The 24,163-nt window shown below is 39.9% G+C and overlaps 1 protein-coding gene across 1 annotated transcript in view; it reads right to left on the minus strand.

Moving 5' to 3' along the window:
* PDGFRL (platelet derived growth factor receptor like) overlaps positions 1-22,594 on the minus strand; it is a 69,982-nt gene extending 47,388 nt beyond the window's left edge. The window contains exons 1-2 of the mRNA XM_037831224.1: positions 22,474-22,594; positions 2,240-2,537 (exon numbers count right to left, since the gene is read on the minus strand). Of these exons, the coding sequence (XP_037687152.1) occupies positions 2,240-2,537; positions 22,474-22,528 (353 nt within the window). The 5' untranslated portion in view covers positions 22,529-22,594. The remainder of the gene's footprint in view (positions 1-2,239; positions 2,538-22,473) is intronic.
* Between the last annotated feature and the right edge of the window lie 1,569 nt (positions 22,595-24,163).

Below are 24,163 nucleotides of genomic sequence, written 5' to 3' on the forward strand. Positions count from 1 at the left end.
TAATTTATATATATACTGCATGTGAAAACTGTGTTAATTGCACATATTTGTGTATATGATATATGTACATACATACATATAAATATGTACATACATATAAACATATATCATAAACAATAATATTAATAAGCTTCCACTACTATATGTAGAATTCCACATCTAACACAGAGAGAACACATGATTTTTAAGTACACTCAAAATAGTTACAAGAATATTTGATAAAGAGTCTTCAATAAATACCAAAATACAATTAAAAAAAAAAAAGGAAAAGAACTACACTGTTATATTCCATGAAGCCAGAAGGGTTTAATCAGAATAGATGTGAAAGAGATCTTAGTAAACGAGGTTAGATGGGTATTTAGATAGATATTACTTGTATACATATTTCAATTTTTTTATTCTCCAAGCTATGTGTGTGTGAGAGAGAGAGAGAGAAGGACAAGCATATCTGGGAAGGATGGGAGAGGCATTGTCATTTAGTCAGTCAATAAGTAAAGCTAAATGCCAAGCATTCAACTAAGTTTCAGGGAAAAACACAGATATTTGGGAAAATAAAAAGTAGTTATAAGTGTGAAAGGTCCTTGAAAGAGGAAGCACCAGGTGCTAAGGTAGCTAATACCTGGGGGGGCAAAGTGGGCTTCCCAGAGAAGTGAGCCCAGGCTGAAGTTAGCCAGGTGAGGTGGGGTCACCAATAGTGCTCCAGGCAACAAATACGGCAAATTTTAAGGCCCCAAGAGCCTGGCACATTTGACCATCTCACAAGAACCCAGTTCATCGGAAGCAGAGACAAACACCCAGAGATTAGAGATGACTCCAGGATAGCGAAGTTCAGGGAGGGTCTCATCAGCCCTGTAAGGCGGTTGGACTTGATCTCTAATGGAACTCACTGGTGGTAAGTAAGGGAGTGACAGGATCAGCTCTGCATTTTTAAGACATCACTCTAGCTACCATGAGGATATTGGAGGGGACAAGCCTGGGTATGGCCACTGAAGTATTCAAGATGGAAAGAGGACTGATTGAAGGCTGCCAAGAAGGCTGAATTTACTTAACTTGGTCATTGATGAGATATGGGGAATGAGGGAGAGATGACTCCCAGGTTCTGGCTGAGCAGTGTCCTCTAGCTCACGGCAGTGTCCTCTAGTGGGGGTAGAGTCTGAGGAAATAGGCATCTGTTATGAACACGCTGGGTTTGAGAACCCAGATGTCCACATTGTCTCTTTCTCTCAGTCCAGTCATCCCAAACGGACAATATCCTGTATTTCTCTATTCTAAATCATAGGAAGATAGAGCCGGAAAGAATCTTAGAAACCAAGTAGTCCACTCATTCCACTCGTGAGGAAACTGAGACCCAGGGAGTTTAGCAGCTCCCCCAAAGATGCACACGAGTCTAATCCCCATAGTCACTGCTCCAGAAGGCGCTCATTCAAACATGAACAATCTTTGGTCTCCTTACCAATTGAGGCCTTGGAATATAAAAGGCAGATAATAAAGTAAAAACAATCAGGAACAATTGAGAAGTTAAAAAGCAGTTTAGGCTGATCCCTAATCAAATAACTCACGGGAGCCTTCAGTTAGGTCATTTCAGCTTTCATTACGATTACTTAAAAAAATAGCATAAAACATTAAGAATCCATTACTTTTCATAACACAAATTTTTAAGCGTCTATCTCTATGCATCACAGTTTCAATTATTTGTCATATAATTTCCTATAAAATTGAACTCTTTTAGCCAACGTTGATAGGATTTCCAATATTTCTCTTAATTGGGTGAAGAAATAAAATCTATGGCTTTTGCTCATTGAGTTCCCATTTTTATATTCTATTAGAGTGAAATGGTGGATGTAGAAACAGTGCAGTAGTTAAAGAGGGAACAGTGCAGTATTTAAAGAGGGAACTCTGAAAAATGTAAAACAAATATTTTATATTGTAGAATGTAGGGGACCTAGAGATAGACAGCAACTAATGAAGGGGAAATGATAATCTAATAAGAACAGATAAGCTATTGAGGGTAATCTCAATGTTACAGGAATGCTCAGGAATGATTATGGTTTGCAAATTTTCTTGAGTATGGTAGGGACATGTTGGAAGCAATGTAGTTATTTTAGGTTATTTATTTTTCTAATTCCTTTGTTTTGTTTGAAATGTGTTTTTGTTTGTTTAATTTTTCAATAAATAAAGTTGAAAACAAAAGAGGCAACACAACCAAATGCATGACTCAATGCAAGGAAAAAGTGCTTACCTGAGGCGGGAGTCCTTAAAGGTGTCAAGATACGCAGGATAGCTCCATCCAATTTCATTCCCTTTACATCGGAGCTCTACGCTTTGTCCTGCCGTCAGACTCAGGGTAGCCTCAGGTTTCTGGAAGCGACCTTTCTCCATCACTTGGATCATTATAGACTGTGTCTTTGGCGTTGAATCGGGTGAGTCCCTGTCTTTTATTTTAGGAACTTTGGGTTTCACCTTTTTGTTGGTAGGCTTGATTTTGTTCTCTCCTGGCTCCTTTGGCCGCTTGTTTTTGGGAGGGTTTTGGCCAATCACTAGAACAGATGTGAGGAGAGAGCAATGGGTGATAGAGTTCCTGACAGGCAGAGTAATAATTTTTAATACCCCCTCCTTTATGTGTCAAAAGTATTTTCATAATAATCATGTAATAATTATTTTCTTGATACATTCATTAATTTAAAAACAATAATCAAAAAGGAAAGATGTTATTCAAACTAGACACAATATTTCATGTATGAACTAAAATTTACACTTACCAAGCAAAAATAATTGTTCCTTAAAGTTCACACTCTGTCCCACAATGTCCAAGTGGTCATGTCGAATGACAGAATTGAAGCTACTCAGGTTCTTTTTCTTGTCTTTGCAGTCTCTACACTATCATTGCTTATTTTTAATTTACTGTTTAAATGGCAACAACCAGCACAAGGGTTGGAAACACAAACTATGCTGGAAGAGCACTATGCTGGAAAGGATTCCGAATCATTATGAACTCTCAAAATGAATGTGTGCAGTGGAGTCTGCGTGTGTCAGGAGCTGGACAATGTCCATGTAGAATAAAATGCTTATTAAAGGATAAGCAATAAAAGTGTGCTAATTTAAATCTTACATATGAATTATTAAAACTCAACAGGAACTACAGCAATGGTTTAGAACTGAGCCAAAAAAATATTTTGGAGGGAGGACTATTTTGTCACCAACATAGTTGAGAATTGCCGGCAAATGATAATAAAAAGCTGACTTACTTTCAGTTGGTTTTATTAACATTTTTTAACTTCTGTAGGGCAGCACGCCCCAAAGCAGTCTGTTCCCGTTTGTCTTCACCCAAAGCAGAGTGCCCCTGTCATCCTGCCTTTGGCAGCCACTGGGCTCTAGAAATCTCTATCCACCAAGGCCCCCATGGCCCTGCAGCTGTGTCCATCTGGCTAGGATGAAAAGGAGACTGTAAAGTTTTCATTTTGTCCACCTGTCCGTGTAAGCTCAAAGGCTGCCGTGATATATGCTCATGGAATTACAAAATGTCCAAAGGTACAGGATCCTTAGACATTTAGCTAAAATCCTCATAGTTTAGATTAAAAAATAAAGGCGATTTTGAAAAGCTAAATGAATTGCACAAAGTCACTCAGCTGGTTAGTGCCAGAATCCTAGAGTAGAACTTGGGTCTCCTGACCCCCATTCCAAGTGCCCGTTTCACTCTGTGTAGATAAGCGTCATAGATGTGTTTCAAATAAATAAGCACACAAATCAGGAATTACAAGGCATTTATATAAACTGGAAAAATGTGATTGTGCCAGTTTGAATATATTATGTCCCCCAAGAAAAAGCCATGATCTTTTAATCCAGTCTTGGGGATATTGGGATTAAGTTGTTTCCATGGAGATGAGACCTACCCAACTGTGAGTGACATCTTTGGTTAGGTGTGACCTCTGATTGAATGTCTCCATGGAGGTGTGGCCCTGCCCATTCAGCATGGGCCTTGATTAGTTCACTGGAGTCTTATAAAAGCTCACAAAATAGAAGGCCTTCAGAGCTGCAGCTAAGACAGACACTTTGGAAGATGGCTGTTGAAAGCTGATGCAACCTGGGAGCAAGCAGATGCCAGCCACGTGCCTTCCTGACTAAAAGGGGTTTTCTGGATGCCAATGGCCATCCTCCAGTGAAGGTACCCTATTGTCGATGCCTTACTTTGGACATTTTATGGCCTTGAGACTGTAACTTTGTAACAAATAAACCCCCTTTATAAAAGCCAGTCCATTTCTGGTGTTTTGCAGAACAGCAGCATTAGCAAACCAGAACAGTGATAAATCAGGAGAAAAACAATAAAAACCTCAGCTGACATGGACTCAACTGTGTAATGATGAATTTTTTTGTGTGTTGCCCTTTGGCCTTTGAAATTGGAGCCATTTAGGCTCCACTCTTGGTTCAGCCTGCCCCAGACTCTGGAATCAACTCACCCTTCAGAATCCTCAGCTAGTAGCTCACCATCAACATCCATTCCTCAGACGCTGACTTCTCTGGGTTTGTATGCTTGGCTCCCAAGCTCTGCTCTGTTTTCCATGACCTCAGATCCAGTTGGGACCTCTCTGTCTTCTAGACATGAGTTTCATCTTATTTCCCTTCCTTCCTCTAACCCATTCCTCTGGGTCACATGCCCTGCTGAGCTCTCTCAGTCCTTCCCGAGAATAGAGTTATGTACTTGAATCCTAGGAGTCCTCAGTGCCTGCTGTTGAGACAGCTGTTTGCCAAGTCTTCCGCTGACCCTGCACACTTAGTTTATTTGCCCCTGTCATTCTCATGATAGCTGAGGATAAGCAAATGGGTACAAGCACATGCACCCCAACCTCCCAGAGGGGGAAGTATTGTAACTGTTGGGAACAAACCAGAACCAACAAAGGTAAACTATTCCAGCATCATTTGTGAAGCATAAGCCTTAGTTTTGCAGTAGGGTAAAAATCACAATTATTTTTTCTTAAGATAGAAAATAAAAGCCTACCAAAATGAAGTTCAAGAAAGCTGTGCCTTTGTCACACTATGCCTATGATATTAACGGACATCTGGATTGTGACCATGTCTAATCTGGTGTGTATCGTCACTGACCAAGACTTCTTTATCATTAAACAGGAAGTCTAGCTAACAGAATTGACACCAACTATCCATAAATCTTATGGAATATAGGCAACTAGTGCAACTTGTCTGCATTCTAAGCTGTCACATCCTGTGTGGCTGTCCTATTCAGGGACATTAGATTAGCTTAGTATGGAGGTTATTCTTCCAAATGCTTGCTGTCATCCATCTAAAATTAATTTGACTTTTTGACCAAATAGGCCCAGCAGTTGATCTAACTATAGAGTTGGTCCAGCTACCTGGCCATGGAATTGGTCCGTGGTGTGGCTGGTAAGGATGCTTAGATAGAGCAGCCAGCCTGGTGGCTCTACAGAAACCCAGATGGTCCTGGGATTGACTGATTCCCAAGTCCCATGTCTAAGCCTTTTTTTAAAGAATTTGACTCTTCCACCTATGTAAATTACTTATTTTCCAAAAGCCTAAAGATATAAGAAATTGTGTTCTAGATAAATAAAAATGAAAGCCTGTTACTGTTATCTTTTTTGGTTGTTTTTTTTTTAACTTTTAATTTTAAAATAATTTCAAACTTATAGGACAACTGTAAAAACTGTGCAAACCCCACACAGATAACTCCAACATACCTCTACCACCCTGTTACCCATACCCACAAATTTTAACATTTTGCCACATTTGTCATATCATTCTCTCTCTCTCTCTCCCTCTTTCCCTCTCTCTCTCTATTTTTTTGAACATTTGAGAGGAGGTGGCACACATCATACTCCTTGAACACATAATACTTCCATGTGCATTTCCTAGGAACAAGAAATTCATTTATGTAATCACTATAAGTACAGTTATCAAGTTCAAGAAATTTAACATTCATATAAGCTTACAATCTATATTCTAATTTTTCTTATGTCTCAGTAATGCCCTTCTAAGCTTTCCCCCCTCCATTCTTAGATCCCATTCAGTCTCATGTATTGCATTTAATTGTAATTACCTATTTTATTTCTTATTCTTTTTTAAAATTTGTGGAGACATATATACAATATAAATCTTCCCATTCCCTCCTCTCCCAAACATATAATACAGTGGAATTAATCGCATTGACAGTGTTGCAGTATCCTCACCACCATCCATTACTAGAACTTTTCCTTCACCCCAGACAAAAACCCTATACTTATTTCATATTAACTCCTCATGGCCACTGGCCCCCACCCCTGGTAACCCGTACTCTCCTTTCTGTCTCTATGAGTTTGCATATTCTCTGATATTTTTTATGTGGTTACCATGGGGCTTAAGTTTAACACCCTAAATCTATAACAATCTCATTTGCTTTGATACTTAACTTCAATAGCATATATAAACTAGCTTCCTATACCCCTCTGTCCCCTCCACGTTTGTGTAGTTCTTGTCAAAAATCATATATTTATACATATGACTTCCCAAATCATTGATTTATCATTACATTTTAAGCATTTTCTTTTAAACCTATAGGAAGTAAAAAGTGGAATTACAAATAAAAATACAATAGTACTTTAATGGAAATTTTTATTTCTTCATGTGGCTTCAGAACCCCCTTTAGCATTTTTTGTAGGGCTGATCTAGTGGCGACAAACTCCCTTAACTTTTGTCTGTTTGAATGTCTTAATCCCTCCCATATTTTCAAAAGATAGTGTTGCTGGATATAGAATTATTGTTTGGCAATACCTTGCTTTCAACACTTTAAGTATTTCAGATTCACGTATCTTCCCACTGCCTTCTTGCCTCCATGGTTTCCAATGAAAAATCAGCCTTTAATCTTCTTGAGGTTCTCTTTTTTGTGATATGTTGCTACTCTCTTGCAGATTTCAGAATTCTCTCTTTATCTTTGACATTCAGCAGCTTGATTATAACTTGGCACAGTGTGGCTCTATTTAGGCTTATCCTGTTTGGAGTTTGTTGAGCAACTTGCATGTGTTTATTCAAGTATTTCATTTATTAAATTTGGGAAGTTTTCAGTCATTATTTCTTTCCATATACTCTGCTGCTTTCCTTCTTTTCCTTTCAGAACTCCCACAGTGCATATTTTGGTATGCTTGACGATGTCCCACAGTTTCCTCAAGCTCTGTATACTTTTATTCATTCTTTCTTCCTTCTGTTCCACACACTGGATGATTTCAATCAATTGTCTTATCTTCAAGTTTACTGATTCTTCTGCCAGCTCCAACATGCTATTGAACCCCTCTAGGGATTTTTTTTAACTGCAAATTTTATTAAGATATATTCACATACCGTATAATCCATCCAAAGTGTACAATCAATGTCTCACAGTATCATCACCTAGTTGTGCAATCATCATCACACTCAATTTTAGACCATTTTCATTGTTCCAAAAAGAAGAGACAGACATAAAAAACAAAAATTCAAAATGCCCCTTTCCCCTTATATCCCTGTTATTGACACCTAGTATTTGTGTGGTACACTTGTTACAGTTAATGAAAGAATACTAAGATATTACTGTTAACCATAGTCCATAGCTTGCAATAGATATTTTTATCCCATATGTCCCTCCATTATTAACTGTTTGCACAAGTGTCATACATTTGTACTAGTTCATGAAAGAACTTATTTATATTTGTAGTGGTAAACATAAATAATGTCCCCCTCAAGGTTCACTGTGTTATGCAATACCATATTTTAACTCAAGCTTTCCTTCTCATGACATACATGACTTTAAACAACTCCTTTCAAACAAATTCACCTATAATTCAGCACTCTTACTTACAATCTCTAAGGAATTTTTAATTTCTGTTACTGTGGTCTTCAGCTCTGTTTGGTTACTTTTTATAATTTCCATCTCTATATTGATATTCTCTTTGTGATCATCTATTGTTTTCATGATTTCCTTTACTTCTTTGTCCATGTTTTTGTTTAGCTTTTTGAGCATATCTAGGACGATTTTTTAAAAGTTTTTCTCTGGAATGGCCCAAGTCTGATCCTCCTCATTGACAGTTCTTAATGCTTTAATCTCCTTTGCCTTGGTCATCACTTCCTGTTTCTTTGTACATTTGGTAATCTATTTTTGAAATCTGGACATTTTGATATTTTAACGTATCACTAGAATTTAGACTCTTAAGTGTCTGTTCCTTAAGTTGTATCCAGCTAGTGTTATGACAGAACTTTTTTTGAATGCCAGGAGTGAACCTAACCAAAAAAAAAAAAAAAAAAAAGAAAAGAAAAGAAAAGAAAATGCCTGTTCCGGTTTCCTAAGGCTGCCAGAATGCAAAATACCTGAAATGGATTGGCTTTTATAAAGGTGGTTTATTTGGATACACAGTTACAGTCTTAAAACCATAAAGCATCCAAGGTAAGGCATTAACAATCAGGTACCTTCACTGGAGGATGGCCAATGGCATCCAGAAAACCTCTGTTAGCTGGGAAGGCATGTGGCTGGCGTCTGCTCCAAAGTTCTGGTTTCAAAATGGCTTTCTCCCAGGACATTCCTTTCTAGGCTGCAACTTCTCAGGTCAAGCTCTGGGCTAGTGCCTCCAATGTGTCAGCAAAACTGCTTTCATTGGCGGTCTTCGAAATGTCTCTGTAAGCTGCAGCTACTCTCTCAGCTCCTGTGCATTCTTCAAAGTGTCCCTCTTGGCTGTAGCAAGCTCACTCCTTCTGTCTGAGCTTATGTAGTGCCCCAGTAAACTAATCAAGGCCCACGCTGAATGGGCAGGGCCACACCTCCATGGAAATGATCCAATCAGAGTTATCACCCACAGTTGGGTGGGTCACATCTCCATGGAAACATTCAAAGAATTACAATCTAATCAACATTAATATGTCTGCCCCCAAAAGATTGCATTTAAAAATATGGCTTTTTCTGGGGGACATAATATATACAAACTGGCACATCAGCTAACAGAGGTCTTTTGGACATCATTGGCCACCCTTCAGTGAAGGTACCTAATTGTCGATGCATGACCATGAACAATTTATGGCCTTAAGACTGTAACTGTGTAACCAAATAAACCCCCTTTTATAAAAGCCAATCCATTTCTGGTGTTTTGCATTCTGGTAGCATTAGCAAACCAGAACAATGCCTTTCCCAGACTCTGAAGATTGACCTGTGTAAGTGCTCTTATCCAGAACTTATCCACACAATGAGTTTAAAGAATAGCTCCAGCCCAACATGTAGGGGCCTCCCTGGTCATATCTATACATATATCTTACCTTGGATATATGCATTTGGCCTTAGGAATTCTTCCTTTACACAGATACAAATGTTCCTCTTCCCTGGCAAACAGTTTTCTCATGGTCCCAGGCACTATACTATATGCCCTACAGCTAGCAATTCCCATGTGCCAAGCAGCAAGACTTGACCACTCTCCCGCAGCATTCTGTGAGCCACCTTCTAAATACAGGCCAAGTTCTGGTACATGAGTCCTTCAGGCCACCAACCTGAGAGACTGAGCCAGACATACATGCTCCCAGTAAATGCATGAGAATTATTCTGCTCCCTTTGTAACAGGTACCAGGGATCTGCACTTTCAGCATGGGCTGGCCCTGTGCAGAGCTGGTAGGGATGGGAAAGGGGCCAGCTAGGGCACCACTGGATCCTACTGTTTTTAAGTAGCCTTTCGCTTAATTCAGTGCTCAACCTGTTATTGCAGTCCTTTAAGTCTTTTCTGAACCTTTGAAAAAGATGCTTCTGCCAGGTCTTCCTGGTTTTTCAAAACCTCACTGAGGGGACAGAGCCCTGAAGCTTCTTATTCTGCCATCTTGAGCAGGGAGGTTTCCATCACACTTTTGAAACTAATGCATAGCATATTTAAAGAGAGATGGGCGGTAGATGCAAAAACCACCAAATATCTTTACTGACTTCAGGTCATGGGTCTGCCACTTACTAGCTGTGTGACCTTGGGAAAGTTACTTACCCTCTCTCTGCCTCAGTTTCCTCATGTAAACTGAGGATGATATGGTAATAATTCCTCTCTCATGGACTTTTGTGGGGATTAAATGAGTTAATACGTTTAAAATGCTGGGAATAGTGCCTGACCCACAGTAAATGCTAAGAACAATTTGTGGGTTGGTTATTATCTCTTGTAAGCTCCATGATAACTTTGTGATGGAGGCAAAGCAGCTACGTATTATTCTTTCCAATTCACAGATGAATATTTGAGACCCCAGGTGACCATGAAGCTAATGAAAACCAGACCTTTGACTCCAAGTCTAGAGCTTTTTCTGATTTATCCCATTGCCTCTCTATTCACTTAGAGATTAACATATTGTTGCAGTTTCATTTTATTTGCACAAATCATATGCATAGCACTGTTGTCCAAGTGGATTCTTTGTTTGAAATGCCCCAGCCTTTGACAAGGAGTTCCAAGTCAAACAGAACTCGATGCTGGGCATGAAAACACAACCCTCCTGGAAGTGCAGGAGATGCTTTTCCAAGGCATATATTAGAATCCCCAAGTGAGGAGATGGTGCTCAAAAACACATCTCCAAAATGAACGGGCAAATGTTACAAAACAAGAAATTAGCAGGACAAAGGACTGTAATTCCTTAATACCAACTGAGGAAAACAGACAATAATCCTAATTAGATAAATGTAATCTATTAAATGCTAATTCTATAGAATTGTATTGAAGGAGAAAATAAATTCATTAGGAGAAAATAAATGCACTAGATGTATCACTGGCTTCTGTTTAGAAAAGGATAATGTGTTAAACACAGTCATTAACACCAAAGAGCTATACCTTTTTTATTTTGTTTTTTTCTCCCTGATGGGCAGTTATAGGGAAAGGCCTGTCCTGAGGGTAGCATTAAAATAACCATACTAAAAATTTTCTGAGTTATATTTGTAGCTTATAGATTCCCCAATTAATTACATAAGCTGAGAGACATGCCACTCTCGTTTTTCCATTCTTCATGAAACACCCCATAGGAACACATACATTTTTCCAAGAACAAACTACGAAGGTGGAAACAGTGACACCAGGGAGATGAAAATGTGGAGATATAAGAGACTTTCCTTTCGCTACTCCCTTTGAGAACCCCACTCCTAAAATCCCTTCCACTGCAGGATATAACTTTATTATAGTAACAGTTGTTTGTAAAGATTAGATACTTCTATTCTAGCATGAAGACCTTAGTGTGAAACATTTTTCAGAACATCTGTTAGGGTGTTTGGGACACCCACTGTGTTGGTTTCCCTCCTATGTCACAAACTACATCTTCTAGTCCCTTTTTGGCAGATCTTTCTCTTCTTCCTTTCCCACTCAATCTGAACCACCATCTGTGAACCTCTCTCTAACCACATTCATTCTCTACCTGACCTCATACAGTCTGCATTTGAATTATAAGCAGTTTTAGAACATTTTCATTACTCCAAAAAACAAACAAAAAACCCAAAAAGAATCCCATACCCCATACTACTTATCCGCCCCTATTATTGACCCTTAGCGTTGGTATGGTACATTTGTTACTGTTGATGAAAGAATATTAAAATATTACTGTTAACTATAGTCCATAGATGGCAGTAGGTGCATTTCCCCCCATATACCATTCTATTATTAACTCCTTGTAATAGTAACATACATTTGTTCTAGCTCATGGAAGAATATTCTTACATTTATTCTATTAAACACAGTCACCATCCACCACAGGGTTCACTGTGTTGTACAGTCCCATGTTTCATCCTCTAGCTTTCCTCCTAGTGACATACATGACCCTAAGCTTCCCTTTCTAACCACAATCGCATGCATAATTCATTTCTGTTAATTACGCTCACCATAACATGCTAATATCACCTCTATCCATTTTCAGACTTTTAAATTCAACCTAGTTTAAAATTCTGCACACATCAAGATTTCTTAGTAATCTATAGTTCAGATTTTAGCTTAATGAATTTTCTAATTATAACTAAAGTTCATGTAAGTGAAATCATACAATATTTGTTCTCTTGTGTCTGCCGTATTTCACTGAATATAATGTCCTCAATGTTCACCTATGTTATTGCATGCTTCAGGACATCATTCCTTCTTACAGCTGAATAATATGCCATTATATATATATATTCCACATTTTGTTTATCCATTTAACAGTTGATGGACACGGGTTGTTTCCATCACTGGGCGATTGTGAATAATGCCGCTATAAACATCAATGTGCAAATATTTGTTCGCGTCCCTGCTTTCAGTTCTTCTGAGTATAAACCTAGTAGCGGGATTGCCAGGTCATATAGCAGTTCCACACTCAGCATCCTTAGGAAATGCCAAACGGTCTTCCACAGCAGCTGTATCATTTTACATTCCTCACAACAGTAAATAAGTGTTTCTATTTCTCTACATCATCTCCAACAATTGTAGCTTTCTGCTTGTTTAATAGTCACCATTCTGATAGGTGTGAAATGATACCTGAATGTGGTTTTGATTTGCATTTCCCTGATAACTTGTGATGCCGATCATCCTTTCATGTGCTTTTAGCCGTTTGTATTTCCTTTTTGGAAAAATGTCTTTTCAAGTCTTTTGTCCATTTTTTACTTGGTTGTTTATCTTTTTCTTGTTGACTTGCAGGATTTTTTATATATTTTTTATATTAAACCCTTTTCAGATATGTGGTTTCCAAATATTTTCTCCAATTGAGTAGGCTCCTTTTCACCTTTTTGACAAAGTTCTTTGATGCACAAAAGCACTCAATTTTGAGGAGGTTCCGTAATTCTATATATTTTTTCATTGCTTGTACTTTCGGTGTGAAGTCTAAGAAACCATTGTCTACCACAAGATCTTGAAGATGCTTCCCTACATTTTCTTCTAGGTATTTTACGGTCATGTCTCTTACATTTAGGTCTTGGATCCATTTTGAGTTAATTTTTGTAGAAGGTGTGAGATAGGGGTCCTCTTTCATTCTGTTGTATATGGATATACATTTATCCCAGCATGACTGAGTGGACTTGGCACCCTTGTCAAAAGTCAATTGACTATAGGTCTGAGGGTCTATTTTTGAACTCTCAATTCAACTCCATTGATCAATATATCTATCTTTATGCCAGTACCATGCTATTTTGACCACTTAAGCTTTGTAATATGCTTTAAAGTCAGGCAGTGTGAGTCCTCCAACTTTGTTCTTCTTTCTCAAGAGGTTTTTTGGCTATTTGGGGCCCCTTTCCCTTCCAAATAAATTTGATAATTGGCCTTTCCAGTTCTGCAAAACAGAATGTAGGAATTTTGATTGGGGTTCTGTTGAATCTGTAAATCAATTTGGGTAGAATTGTCATTTTAATGATATTTAGTCTTCTGAACCATTAGCACAGAATGTCCTCCATTTATTTGGATCTTCTTTGATTCCTTTTACCAAAATTTGTAGTTTTCTGTGTACAGGTCCTTGACATCCTTGGCTAAATTTATTCCTAGATATTTCATTCTTTTAGTTGCTATTGTAAATGGAATTTTTTTTCTTGATTTCCTCCTGAGACTGAACATTACTAGTATACAGAAGCACTACTGATTTTTGCTTTTGATTACACATACCATCACTTTGCTGAACTTGTTTATTAGCTCTAATAGCTTTCTCATAGATTTTTTGGGACTATCTAAATACAGGATCATGTCATCTGCAAACAGTGAAAGTTTTACTTCTTCCTTTCTTATTTGGATGCCTTTTCTTTTTCTTGCCTAACTGCTCTGACTAGAATTTCTAGCATGATGTTGAATAAGACTGGAGACAGTGGGCATCCTTGTCTTGTTCCTGACCTTAAAGGGAAAGCTTTCAGTCTTTCACCATTGAGTACAATGTTAGCTGTGGGTTTTTCATATATGCCCTTTATCATGTTAAGGAAGTTTCCTTCTTCTATTCCTACCTTTCAAAGTGTTTTTATTAAGAAAGGATGCTGGATTTTGCCAAATGCATTTTCTCTGTTAATTGAGATGATTCTGTGGTTTTTCCCCTTCAGTTTGTTAATGTGATTTTCTTGTGTTGAAACACCTTTGCATACCTGGGCTAAAGCCCACTTTATCATGGTGTATTATTCTTTTAATGTGCTGACGGATTTGATTTGCAAGTATTTTGTTAAGGATTTTTCCATCTATAGTCATTAGAGAAAATGGTCTGTAATTTTCTTTTCTTGTAGTATCTTCATCTGGCTTTGGTGTCAGGGTGATGTTAGCATCATGGAATGAGTTAAGTAGTGTTCCCTCCTCTTCAATTTTTTGGAGAGTTTGAGTAGGACTGGTATTAATTCTTCCTGGAATGATTGGTAGACTTCACCTTTGAAGCCATCTGGTCCTGGGCTTTTCTTTGTTGGGCAGTTTTGATCACGAATTCAATCTCTTTGCTTGTGATTGGTTTGTTGAGGTCTTCCGGTTCTTATAAAGACACTGTAGGTTGTTCATGTGTTTCTAGGGTTTCTAGGAAGTTGTCCATTTCATCTAAGTTGTCTAATTTGTTGGTATACAGATGTTCATAGTATTCTTTTATGATCCTTTTTATTTCTATGGGATCAGAGGTAATATTCCCCCTCTCATTTCTGATTTTATTTATTTGCATCTTCTTTCTCTTTTTCTTTGTCAGTCTAGCTAAAGGTTTGTCAATTTTATTGATCTTCCTGAAGAACCAACTTTTGCTTTTGTGGATTCTCTCTACTTTTTTGTTCTCAATTTCATTTATTTGTGCTCTAATTTTTATCATTTCTTTCCTTCTGCTTGCTTTGGAGTTTGCTGTTTTTCCTCTAGTTCCTCCAGATATGCATTTAGGTCTTCGAATTTAGTTCTTTCTTCCTTTTTAATGTAGGAATTTAGGGCTATAAATTTCCCTCTCAGCACTGATTTTACGGCATCCCATAAGTTTTGGTATGTTGTGCTCTCATTTACATTCATTTCCAGATATTTACTGATTTCTCTCGCCATTTCTTCTTTGATCCATTGATTGTTTGAGTTGTCGTTTTTTAGTTTCCATATATTTGTGAATTTTCCCATTCTCCCATTATTGATTTCCAGTTTCATTCCATTATGATCAGAGAAAGTGCTTTGTATTATTTCAATCTATTTAACTTTATTGAGATTTGTTTTGTGACCCAACACGTGTTCTATCCTGGAGAAAGAACCATGAGCACCTGAGAAGAATGTATATCCTGTTGTTTTGGGGTGAAATGTTCAATAAATGTCTGTTAGGTCTAGTTCATTTATTATTTTATTCACATCCCCTGTTTCCTTATTTATGGTGTCTAGATGTTCTATCCATTGGTAAGAGTGGTATATTGAAGTCCCCAACTATTATTTTAAGTCATTTACTTCTTCCCTCAGTTTTGCAAGTGTTTGCCTCATGTATTTTGGGGCATCTTGGTTAGGTGCATAAATATTTATGATTATTTATTCTTGATGGATTTGCCCTTTTTACTAATATATAGTGTCCTTCTTTGTCTATTATAACAATACTGCATTTAAAAATCTATTTTGTCTGATATTAGTACAGCTACTCTAGTTCTTTTTTGGTTACTGTTTGTGTGGAATATCTTTTTTCAGCTTTTCACTTTCCACCTAAGTATCCTTGGGTTTAAGGTGAGTCTCTTGTAGACAGCATATGGATGGATTGTTGTGTTTTTTTAAAACCCATTCTGCCAGTTTGTGTCTTTTGATTGGAGAGTTTAATCCATTAACATTCAATGTTGTTGCTCTTTAGGCAGTACTTACTTCAACCATTTTATCCCTTGGCTTTTATATATCATATCTTATTTTTTTCTATCCATTTACCATTTTAGTTAACCTTATTGATATTCTTTATTTCTACACTCTCCTTCAAGTCTCTCTCTCCTGTCTTTTCTTTTCAGCCTGCAGAGTCCCCTTTAGTATTTCTTGTGGGGCAGGACTCTTGTTAGCAAACATTCTCAGCTTCTGTCTTTCTGTGAATAATTTAAACTCCCTCTCATTTTTCTTGAAATCAGTTTTATTGAGATATATTCACATACCATACAATCATCCACAGTGTACAATCAACTGTTCACAGTACCATCATACAGCTGTACATTCATCATCCCAATCTATTTTTGAACATTTTCCTTACATCAGAAAGAATCAGAATAAGAATGAAAAATAAAAATAAAAATAAAAAAGGACATCCAAATCATCCCCCCCATCCCACCCTATTTTTCATTTAGTTTTTGTCCCCATTTTTCTACTCATCCATCCATACATTGGGTAAAGGGAGTGCGATCCACAAGGTTTTCACAATCACACTGTCACCTCTTGTAATCTACATTGTTATGCAATCATCTTCAAGAGTCAAGGCTACTGGGTTGGAGTTTGGTAGTTTCAGGTATTTACTTCTAGCTATTCCAACACAATAAAATCTAAAAAGTGTTATCTATATAGTGCATAAGAATGTCCACTAGAGTGACCTCTTGACTCCATTTGAAATCTCTCAGCCACTGAAGCTTTACTTCATTTCATTTCGCATCCCCCTTTTGGTCAAGAAGATGTTCTCAATCCCATGATGCCAGGTCCAGATTCATCCCCAGCAGTCATATCCTGCATTGTCAGGGAGAGTTACACCCCTAGGAGTCAGGTCCCATGTAGGAGGGAGGGCAGTGAGCTTACCTGCCAAGGAGACTTAGCTAGAGAGAGAGGGCCACATCTGAGCAACAAAGAAGCACTCAGGGGGAGACTCTCAGGCACAATTATAAGCAGGTTTAGCCTCTCCTTTGTAGTAACAAGCTTCATAGGGGCAAGCCCCAAGACAGAGGGCTCAGTATGTCAAGCCATCAGTCCCCAGTGTTTGTGAGAACATCAGCAACAATCCAGATGAGGAAGTCCAACACCTCCACATCCTCTCCTAGCTCCTCAGGGGGCCCCGAATATATATTTTTATTCTCTGCCCAAATTACTTTGGGATGTATTGCTATTTCACTCTAACCTATGCAGACCTGCCATATCTCACTTCCTATTCAAAGTTCCATGCAATTGTGGTGTTTGAACAAACTGACTGTACAAGTTATATTGTTTAGAAAATATAGATTCTACACCAAATAAACATTTCTTCCCTTGGTCTCACATGGAAGTTGAAGTTTTACCCCCTCATTTTTGAAGGAGAGTTTTGCTGGATAAAGATTTCTTGGCAGGCAATTTTTCCCTTTTAATCTCTTAAATATGTCGTACTACTTACTGCCTTCTTACCTCTATGGTATCTGAGGAGAAATCGGATCTTAGTCTTATTGTAGTTCCTTTTTATGTAATCAATTGCTTTTCTCTTCTTTCAGAATTTTATCTTTATTTTTCGCATTGGACATTCTGATTAGTATGTGTTTTGGAGTGGGCCTACTAGGGTTTATTTTGTTTGAAGTATATTGCACTTCCTGGACTTGTATCCTTGTGTCTTTCATAACAGTTGGGAAATTTTTAGTCATTATTTCCTGGAATATTCTTTCTGCCCCTTTTCCCTTCTCTTCTGGGACACCTATAATGGGTATGTTTGTGCACTTTGCATTGTCATTCAATTCCCTGAGACCCTGCTCAAATTTTTCCATTCTTTTCTCTATCTGTCTTTTTTTTTTTTTTTTTTTTTTTTTTGTCTGTACAATTTCTGATGTCCTGTCTTCTAGGTCACTGATTCTTTCTTTTGCCTGTTCAAACTTGCTGTTGTATGCTTCTAACATATTTCTAATCTTATCTACTGTGTCTTTCATTCCCATAAGACCTGTTATTTTTCTTTGCATGCTTTCAAATTCTTTTCTATGCCCACTCAGTGTCTTAATACCTTTTATCTCTTTAGCCATATTTCCTTCATCTCCTTGAAGTGGTTTAGGAGAATTTGTTTGAACTTCTTTGATTAGTTGTTCTAAAATCTGTAACTCCTTTGACTCTTACATTTTTTCCTTTGACTGGGCCATATCTTCTTGTTTCTTTATATGGCTTGTAGATTTTTGCTGGTATCTGGACATCTGATTATCTTGATGAGATTATTCTAAAGGTTGGTTTCCCTCTCTTGTCTAGGATGTTGTTGTTGCTTGGGTTCATGTTAAAGCTCTTCTTTGGCACTTGGTTTGTGTGCCGGTTTGAATGTATTATGTCCTCCCAAACACCATTACCTTTGATGTAGTCTTGTGTGGGCAGACCTATCAGTGTTAATTAGATTGTAATTCTTTGAGTGTTTCCATGGAGATGTGCCCCATCCAACTGTGGGTGATGACTCTGAATGGATAATTTCCATGGAGGTGTTGCCCCACCCATTCAGGGTGGGTCTGAATTAAATCACTGGAGCCATATAAATGAGCTGATGGGCAGAGGGAACTCATTGCAGCTGTGAGTGACATTTTGAAGAGTAGCTACAGCCTAGAGGGACACTTTGAAGAAAGCACAGGAGCTGCAGATGAGAGACAATTTGAATACAGCCATTGAAAGCAGACTCTTGCTCTGGAGAAGCTAAGAGAGGACAAATACCCCAAGTGCAACTAAGAGTGACATTTTTGAGGAACTGCAGCCTAGAGAGAAATGTTCTGGGAGAAAGCCATTTTGAAACCAGAACTTTGGAGCAGATGCCAGCCACGTGCCTTTCCAGCTAACAGAGGTTTTCCAGACACCATTGGCCACCCTCCAGTGAAGGTACCCGATTGCTGATGTGTTACCTTGGACACTTTATGGCCTTAAGGCTGTAACTGTGTAAACAAATAAATCCCCTCTTATAAAAGCCAATCCATCTCTGGTGTTTTGCATTCTGGCAGCATTAGCAAACTAGAACAGTTTGTCAGCATTTTCCAGCCAAAACAGGTCAGAGACCCCATGCATGGGGTGCAGACCATTTCCAAAGGGTCCTGGGGAGAGGGTCAGGAAAGCAGCTTCCCAAGACTGCACTTTCCCAGCCTGCCCAAAAGATGGCACTCTATCAACAACCTATTCCCCATGATCCTACAAGTCAGGGTATTTTTAGCTCTCTGTTGGCTCTGCTTCTGCAGCAGGTGAAAACATTGGCACAGCGGGTGCTGTGGGTGCCTGTCCAGAAAAGGCCAAGGGTGTGGAAGCCAGGGGCCCAAATTAGCCAGCCAACAGTTGGATCAGAACTGTGCTGTGTCTCCCTGTGTTCCTGGGGGAAGGAGGGCTTCCCCAGTTCTCCTAGTCTGCAGCAGCCCACAGGGCAGGAGTCACCTGGATCTGAAGCTCCTTGCCTTGAGGATGGGGGATGGGTTCCAGGAGCTGTGGCTGAGCAAGTTACCTACCGCAGTATCTCCATCTCTTTGTCCCTCTCTTCCCTGGATGTTGCATGGTACCCCTGAGCCCCAGAACAGCTGCTTTGGACAGTTTCTGCCTGCCCTTCAGGTGTTTTTGGTGGAAGAGTGAGCTATGCTGCTCCTTATTCCACCATCTTCCTGGAAGTCCTCCCAGTTTCTTTTCTGCCCTCATCTCCCGTTGCTCACTTCATTGTCCTTCAACCATGCTGGCCACCAGACAGACCTACCTGGAGACTGCTGCAGCCCCATGCACCTGGCCTGCAGGGCTCTTTCTTTTAGACATCCACAGGGTTTGCTTCCTCCCTTCAGGCAGCACCCTCAGCCCCCTCCCCAGACCTCTCCATTCCTTTACTCTGGTTAGTGATTCTTCATACCATTCATCACTTCTTGAAATTATACCTTTATTTGTTTATTTATTAGCTGTCTTCTCCATTAGATTATGAATGCCACAGAGCAAGGGCTTTACTACCTGGTCCAGGAAACCATTGTTACTCAGGACATCTCTCACTCCTTTGACTGTCACACCTCCAGGTCTCTCTCTTGCCTTCAAACTTTTCTCTTTCTTGACCCGAAAGATGGGAGACTGTTACATAGGGCAGCCATATAGACCAAGACCCTAAATGCTTCAAAACATTCATTATTTGCACTCCTAAACAATGAGATGTTTTAGCATTCTTTTTTTACATAAGAACTTCTGAATCAATTTTTATTCTCTTTTTCCAAGTAATCAACTGAGACACAAAAATGATGGGGTGCCTAGTGAGATTATCATTATCTGTGTGTCACTCTCCTAACCCTCTTAGAGATCTGGCTGCATTTCTCTCATATCTATCAGTTTCTTTAGCTCTCCCAGAGACAGAATGCTTCCAAAGAATCCAAAATAAACCCATGTTAGACTGAAGATCAAATCAGCATGGATCAAGGGTCTGGTGTAGTTCAATCAAACAGCAGGAACAAACCAGTATTTATGCTTATTCATTTGTTCCTGATAGTGGATAAAAGTATGCAGATAATCGAAAGTTGGTAAGCCCCCATGGGTTTACACTTATTAATATGAAACTAGCCACTATAGCAATAGCCACTGTATCAATAAACAGTGACACATAATGCCATCTAAATGCTGAAAACCAGGTACTGTGAGTGGTGTGTTGCTGGAAATGTGATCTCAGACTCTATTTTAACTCTTTTCATGCCTCAGTTGCATGCTACAGGAAGAATATGTTATCTTCCAGCTCCTACTTTTCACCACAAGAAATAACATTACTTCTAAAAATGTAAAGCATTTTAGAAGTAAGCAAGGCAAACTTCCCTGGGTTAGAGCAGGCATACACTATCAATATGCATTTGCAGAGAAGCTTTTTCCTATTGGAAGTCTCTCTCCCACATGTGATCAGAAAAACTGAAAAGCAGTGAGAGATAGATTGAGTCACGGACTTTGCTTCTGCAGTTTGTGCTTTGGGATGGCCCTGCACACAGCGTATGCCAACTGCCAATCAGAGATCCACACTGGGAGGGCTTCTGTATAATCCACTCTCATTGGTCTGTTTGTGGCCCCAGCATGCCACACAGATAACTCAGAACAGAAGAAAACATATTCTATTAGGTTTAGGAAAACTGTTATATAATTGAATGAAGCAGATTTACTTTTCTAATTACGTGTTCAACAGTTCATCCATCAATAGTGTAGACATATAGTTTTAAAAACATAACCAACAATGCTATTATCACACCTAAAAGTTATTATTTCTTATAAGATATTCAGTATGTTCAAATTTATCTGTCTCATAAGTATTTATTATTTCTATAAATTACATTTTATTTATTTATGTTTCATTTATTTAGACAGATGTTTGAAATCATTCACCTGGCTTGGGTGCACATTTTTGGGGGGAGAAATCCAGGAGGCAGAAGCTGAAGCTTTCTCCTGAGCCTCTGAAGCAGGCCTCTTGGATAAACGGTGTGACAGATTGAATGGGTTATTTGAAATTATTTTGTCTGGCCATCTCCTGCCTCATTCAAAAAAGGATACCAAATACTGCATTACTTATTTTCCTTTCAACAGTCAAGACAAGGACCCTCCAGGAGCTTTTAATTTTGCATTTTACATGCTGAACTCATGCCAACTTCTTTCTGAGCAAAGATTAACTATTGGTCCTCCCAGAAGTGCTGCCTACACTTTATTAATCAAGGGCCCTCATGCTCAATTTCATGTCCCACAACCATTTTAGACTTTGCAAAATAGAATGTGGTATTTTTTTGGCAAATGCTTGTACTTCCACAGGAAAGCAAGGAACTGGTTAGGATTGAGGGAGTGGATAAAAAGTGAGCCAGGTTGAGCGGGCTCCAGCGTGAGGTTGCGTAACAGCAAAAAGCTACTTTTTCAACCAAAACTAAGCAAAAATTGTGGCTGTACCAGAGGAATTCCAGGGGATAGCTGAGGATACCAGGACATAGTCAGAGGAAAACTGTACTGTATAAAAAACACCAACTGAATAAACAGTGGAGCGAACAAAACAATGAAATGCTAATGGGTATACGTGTGTGTATTTCAAAAGCCTGACCCTGCCACTATGTGTCCACACAAGATGAACCCAGGGCAGCACGTATGCAAAGAAGGGCAATGGCACACGAGCCCCCTATATGCCATACAACAGTGCATTTTCTTCACCTTTTTCCATCCAATGGGATAAGAAGTTTAACAGATTTGGATTTGGGGTTCGTTTTGAGGTTTAATACGCAGAAATATGTGATGAAACACCTAGGCAGATCTTGCAGGATTCAAGCTCCAAGGAGGTACACAAAACAAACGGAGGAGAGAAGGGGACACTTCTAACTTGGCAAAAGAATAGGTGGTTGCCTTGCTTAGGTGGCACTCGCCCTGGGAAGCAGAGGTCCCAGGGCGAACGCGGCGGAGATGCAAGCGCTCCACGCGCCCGCGCCACCTCCCAGAGCGACACGTTGACACTGGAGGGTGGACCGAGCGCTGGCTGGGGATGCTCGGTTTGCACGCCGAGGGCTTTCCGGGAGGTTCGGGGGCCGAACCAGGCTCGCAGGGGACATGGAGAGAGGGAAGAAAGGAGACCCGGCTGGGAGGGGCAGGTGCAAGGGGCAGGCTGCGGCGCCCGGGCCGAGTTTCGGAAGGTCAAAGGCAAGAGGAAGAGCTGGCTGGGGGGTCAAGGCACCAGCCGGGTGGCCCCCCGCCCAGAGTCACTCACCATCCTCCAGTGCTTCGTGCACCAGCAGAAGACAGAGCAACAGCCAGATCTTCATCTTCAGGGACAGGGGTGGGGGCGGAGAGGTGCAGGGGCCCGGAGGTCCCGGGCGCGCGGCGGGCTGGGCAGGGCGGAGGCAGGCGCGCGGGGGTGGAGGCGAGGGGCGGCGTGTCGGGGCGGGCGCCTGGGACGACACAGCTGGAGGATTCGGTTTCATGAGGAGGAACATAGTCTAGGGGAAAAAGTTTGAGGATTTTTTTTTTTTTTTAAATTCCGTGTCTCTGTATTGTGACCACCCCTGCCCCCTGGCGGAGTCGTGAAGCGCAGCGTTTTCTCCCAGCGGGAGGAAGTAGAGTCATTACAATAACTCCTTGCATTTCTCCAATGCTCTGCGTTTTACCAGATTTACCAACTTCAGGAAGACCTAGCATCACCCTGCGAGTATTCACTGGGTCACATTTAGCCACAGTTGTCCAAATGTCACCAATGTTTGCCCCCATCTGCTCAGGCAGAGTCTCCCTGCTCTGTAAAAAATGCCCCCTAAATCATTCTCTTTATTCCCAGAGGCTCTCTCGCTTGCCCTCACTAACTTGCCCTCTGTTGTCCCTGCTGCTTCGTTGTGACCAGTGATGGGCTCTGCGTCAGACCTGTGCCTTCCGGACACTGACATCTGCACTGCCAGCTCCTTCTTCAGTGCTCTGCAGAGGTTTTGGAGAAACTTCTCCTTCCCCTTTTGTGCACAAGCCCCATTGCCTCCACAGCACTCAGTTACGTGTTCAGAAGGATCTGGGCCAGAAGACAGACTCAGTAACAGCATCAGTGCGCCCACCCCTTTCCTTTGGAGTCAAGATCAGAGCTCTGAGCCCTTTCTACACATAGGATTAACTTTCTTCCAGGAGGCTCTTCAGTTCTAGCAAATCCCCTTTTGATTTATTCAGTCCGTCCTATCATGTTTGATAGGACCAGGCACAGCCAACCACCACTGCCACCATCAAACCCCACTCTCCCAACACACACACAGATAAATAAATCAAGGTGCAGAGACATTAAAATGATGCTCCCATGGTCTCTTCTGAGTACTTACCATGAAGCATGTTGAAAAGATGACTAAGATGAAAAGGGAAAAAAATGCAGATCAAAATATAATTAATTAAATGCTAAATTGTGCGATATATGCTATTAATACCAGCAATGTTCAGAGACAAGAGTGATCAGTGCGGATTAGAGGAGTGATGGGAAATTCAGCTTGAATTTGGAAAGCAGAGGGGCGTTCTAATGGGTTGTGGGCCTGGGCTAAGGCAGAAAACAAGAACTAGCACAGTACCATTGGCTGGTTAGATTGGAAAAGTAGATTCATTGTGGGAATAAAGTGGGAAATAGGACTGAACAGAGAGCATGGGGCTGTGGAAGTTGGGGTTGTGTGGATTTAGGCATTCATATGCCCCTCAGCTGAGTGCTGTTACAGTTTTCTCAGCTTGCAGACTGAGATGATCAAAGCAGGTTGCAGGTGTGGGGCTGCCAGTGTGTATTCCCCCAAGTGGGAAGCAGGGTCTCGGCTTGCACCCCATTTCACTGTGAGCTTTAGCACCAAACTATAACTGAGAAGTTAGGATTTAAGAACTGATTATGATTACTGAATCATCATATAGATATTCCTTTTTACTTTCTGGTATATTAGAATAGACAGAGGGAA

Source organism: Choloepus didactylus, chromosome 3, assembly GCF_015220235.1.
Source record: "Choloepus didactylus isolate mChoDid1 chromosome 3, mChoDid1.pri, whole genome shotgun sequence".
NCBI classification, from domain to species: Eukaryota; Metazoa; Chordata; class Mammalia; order Pilosa; family Megalonychidae; genus Choloepus; species Choloepus didactylus.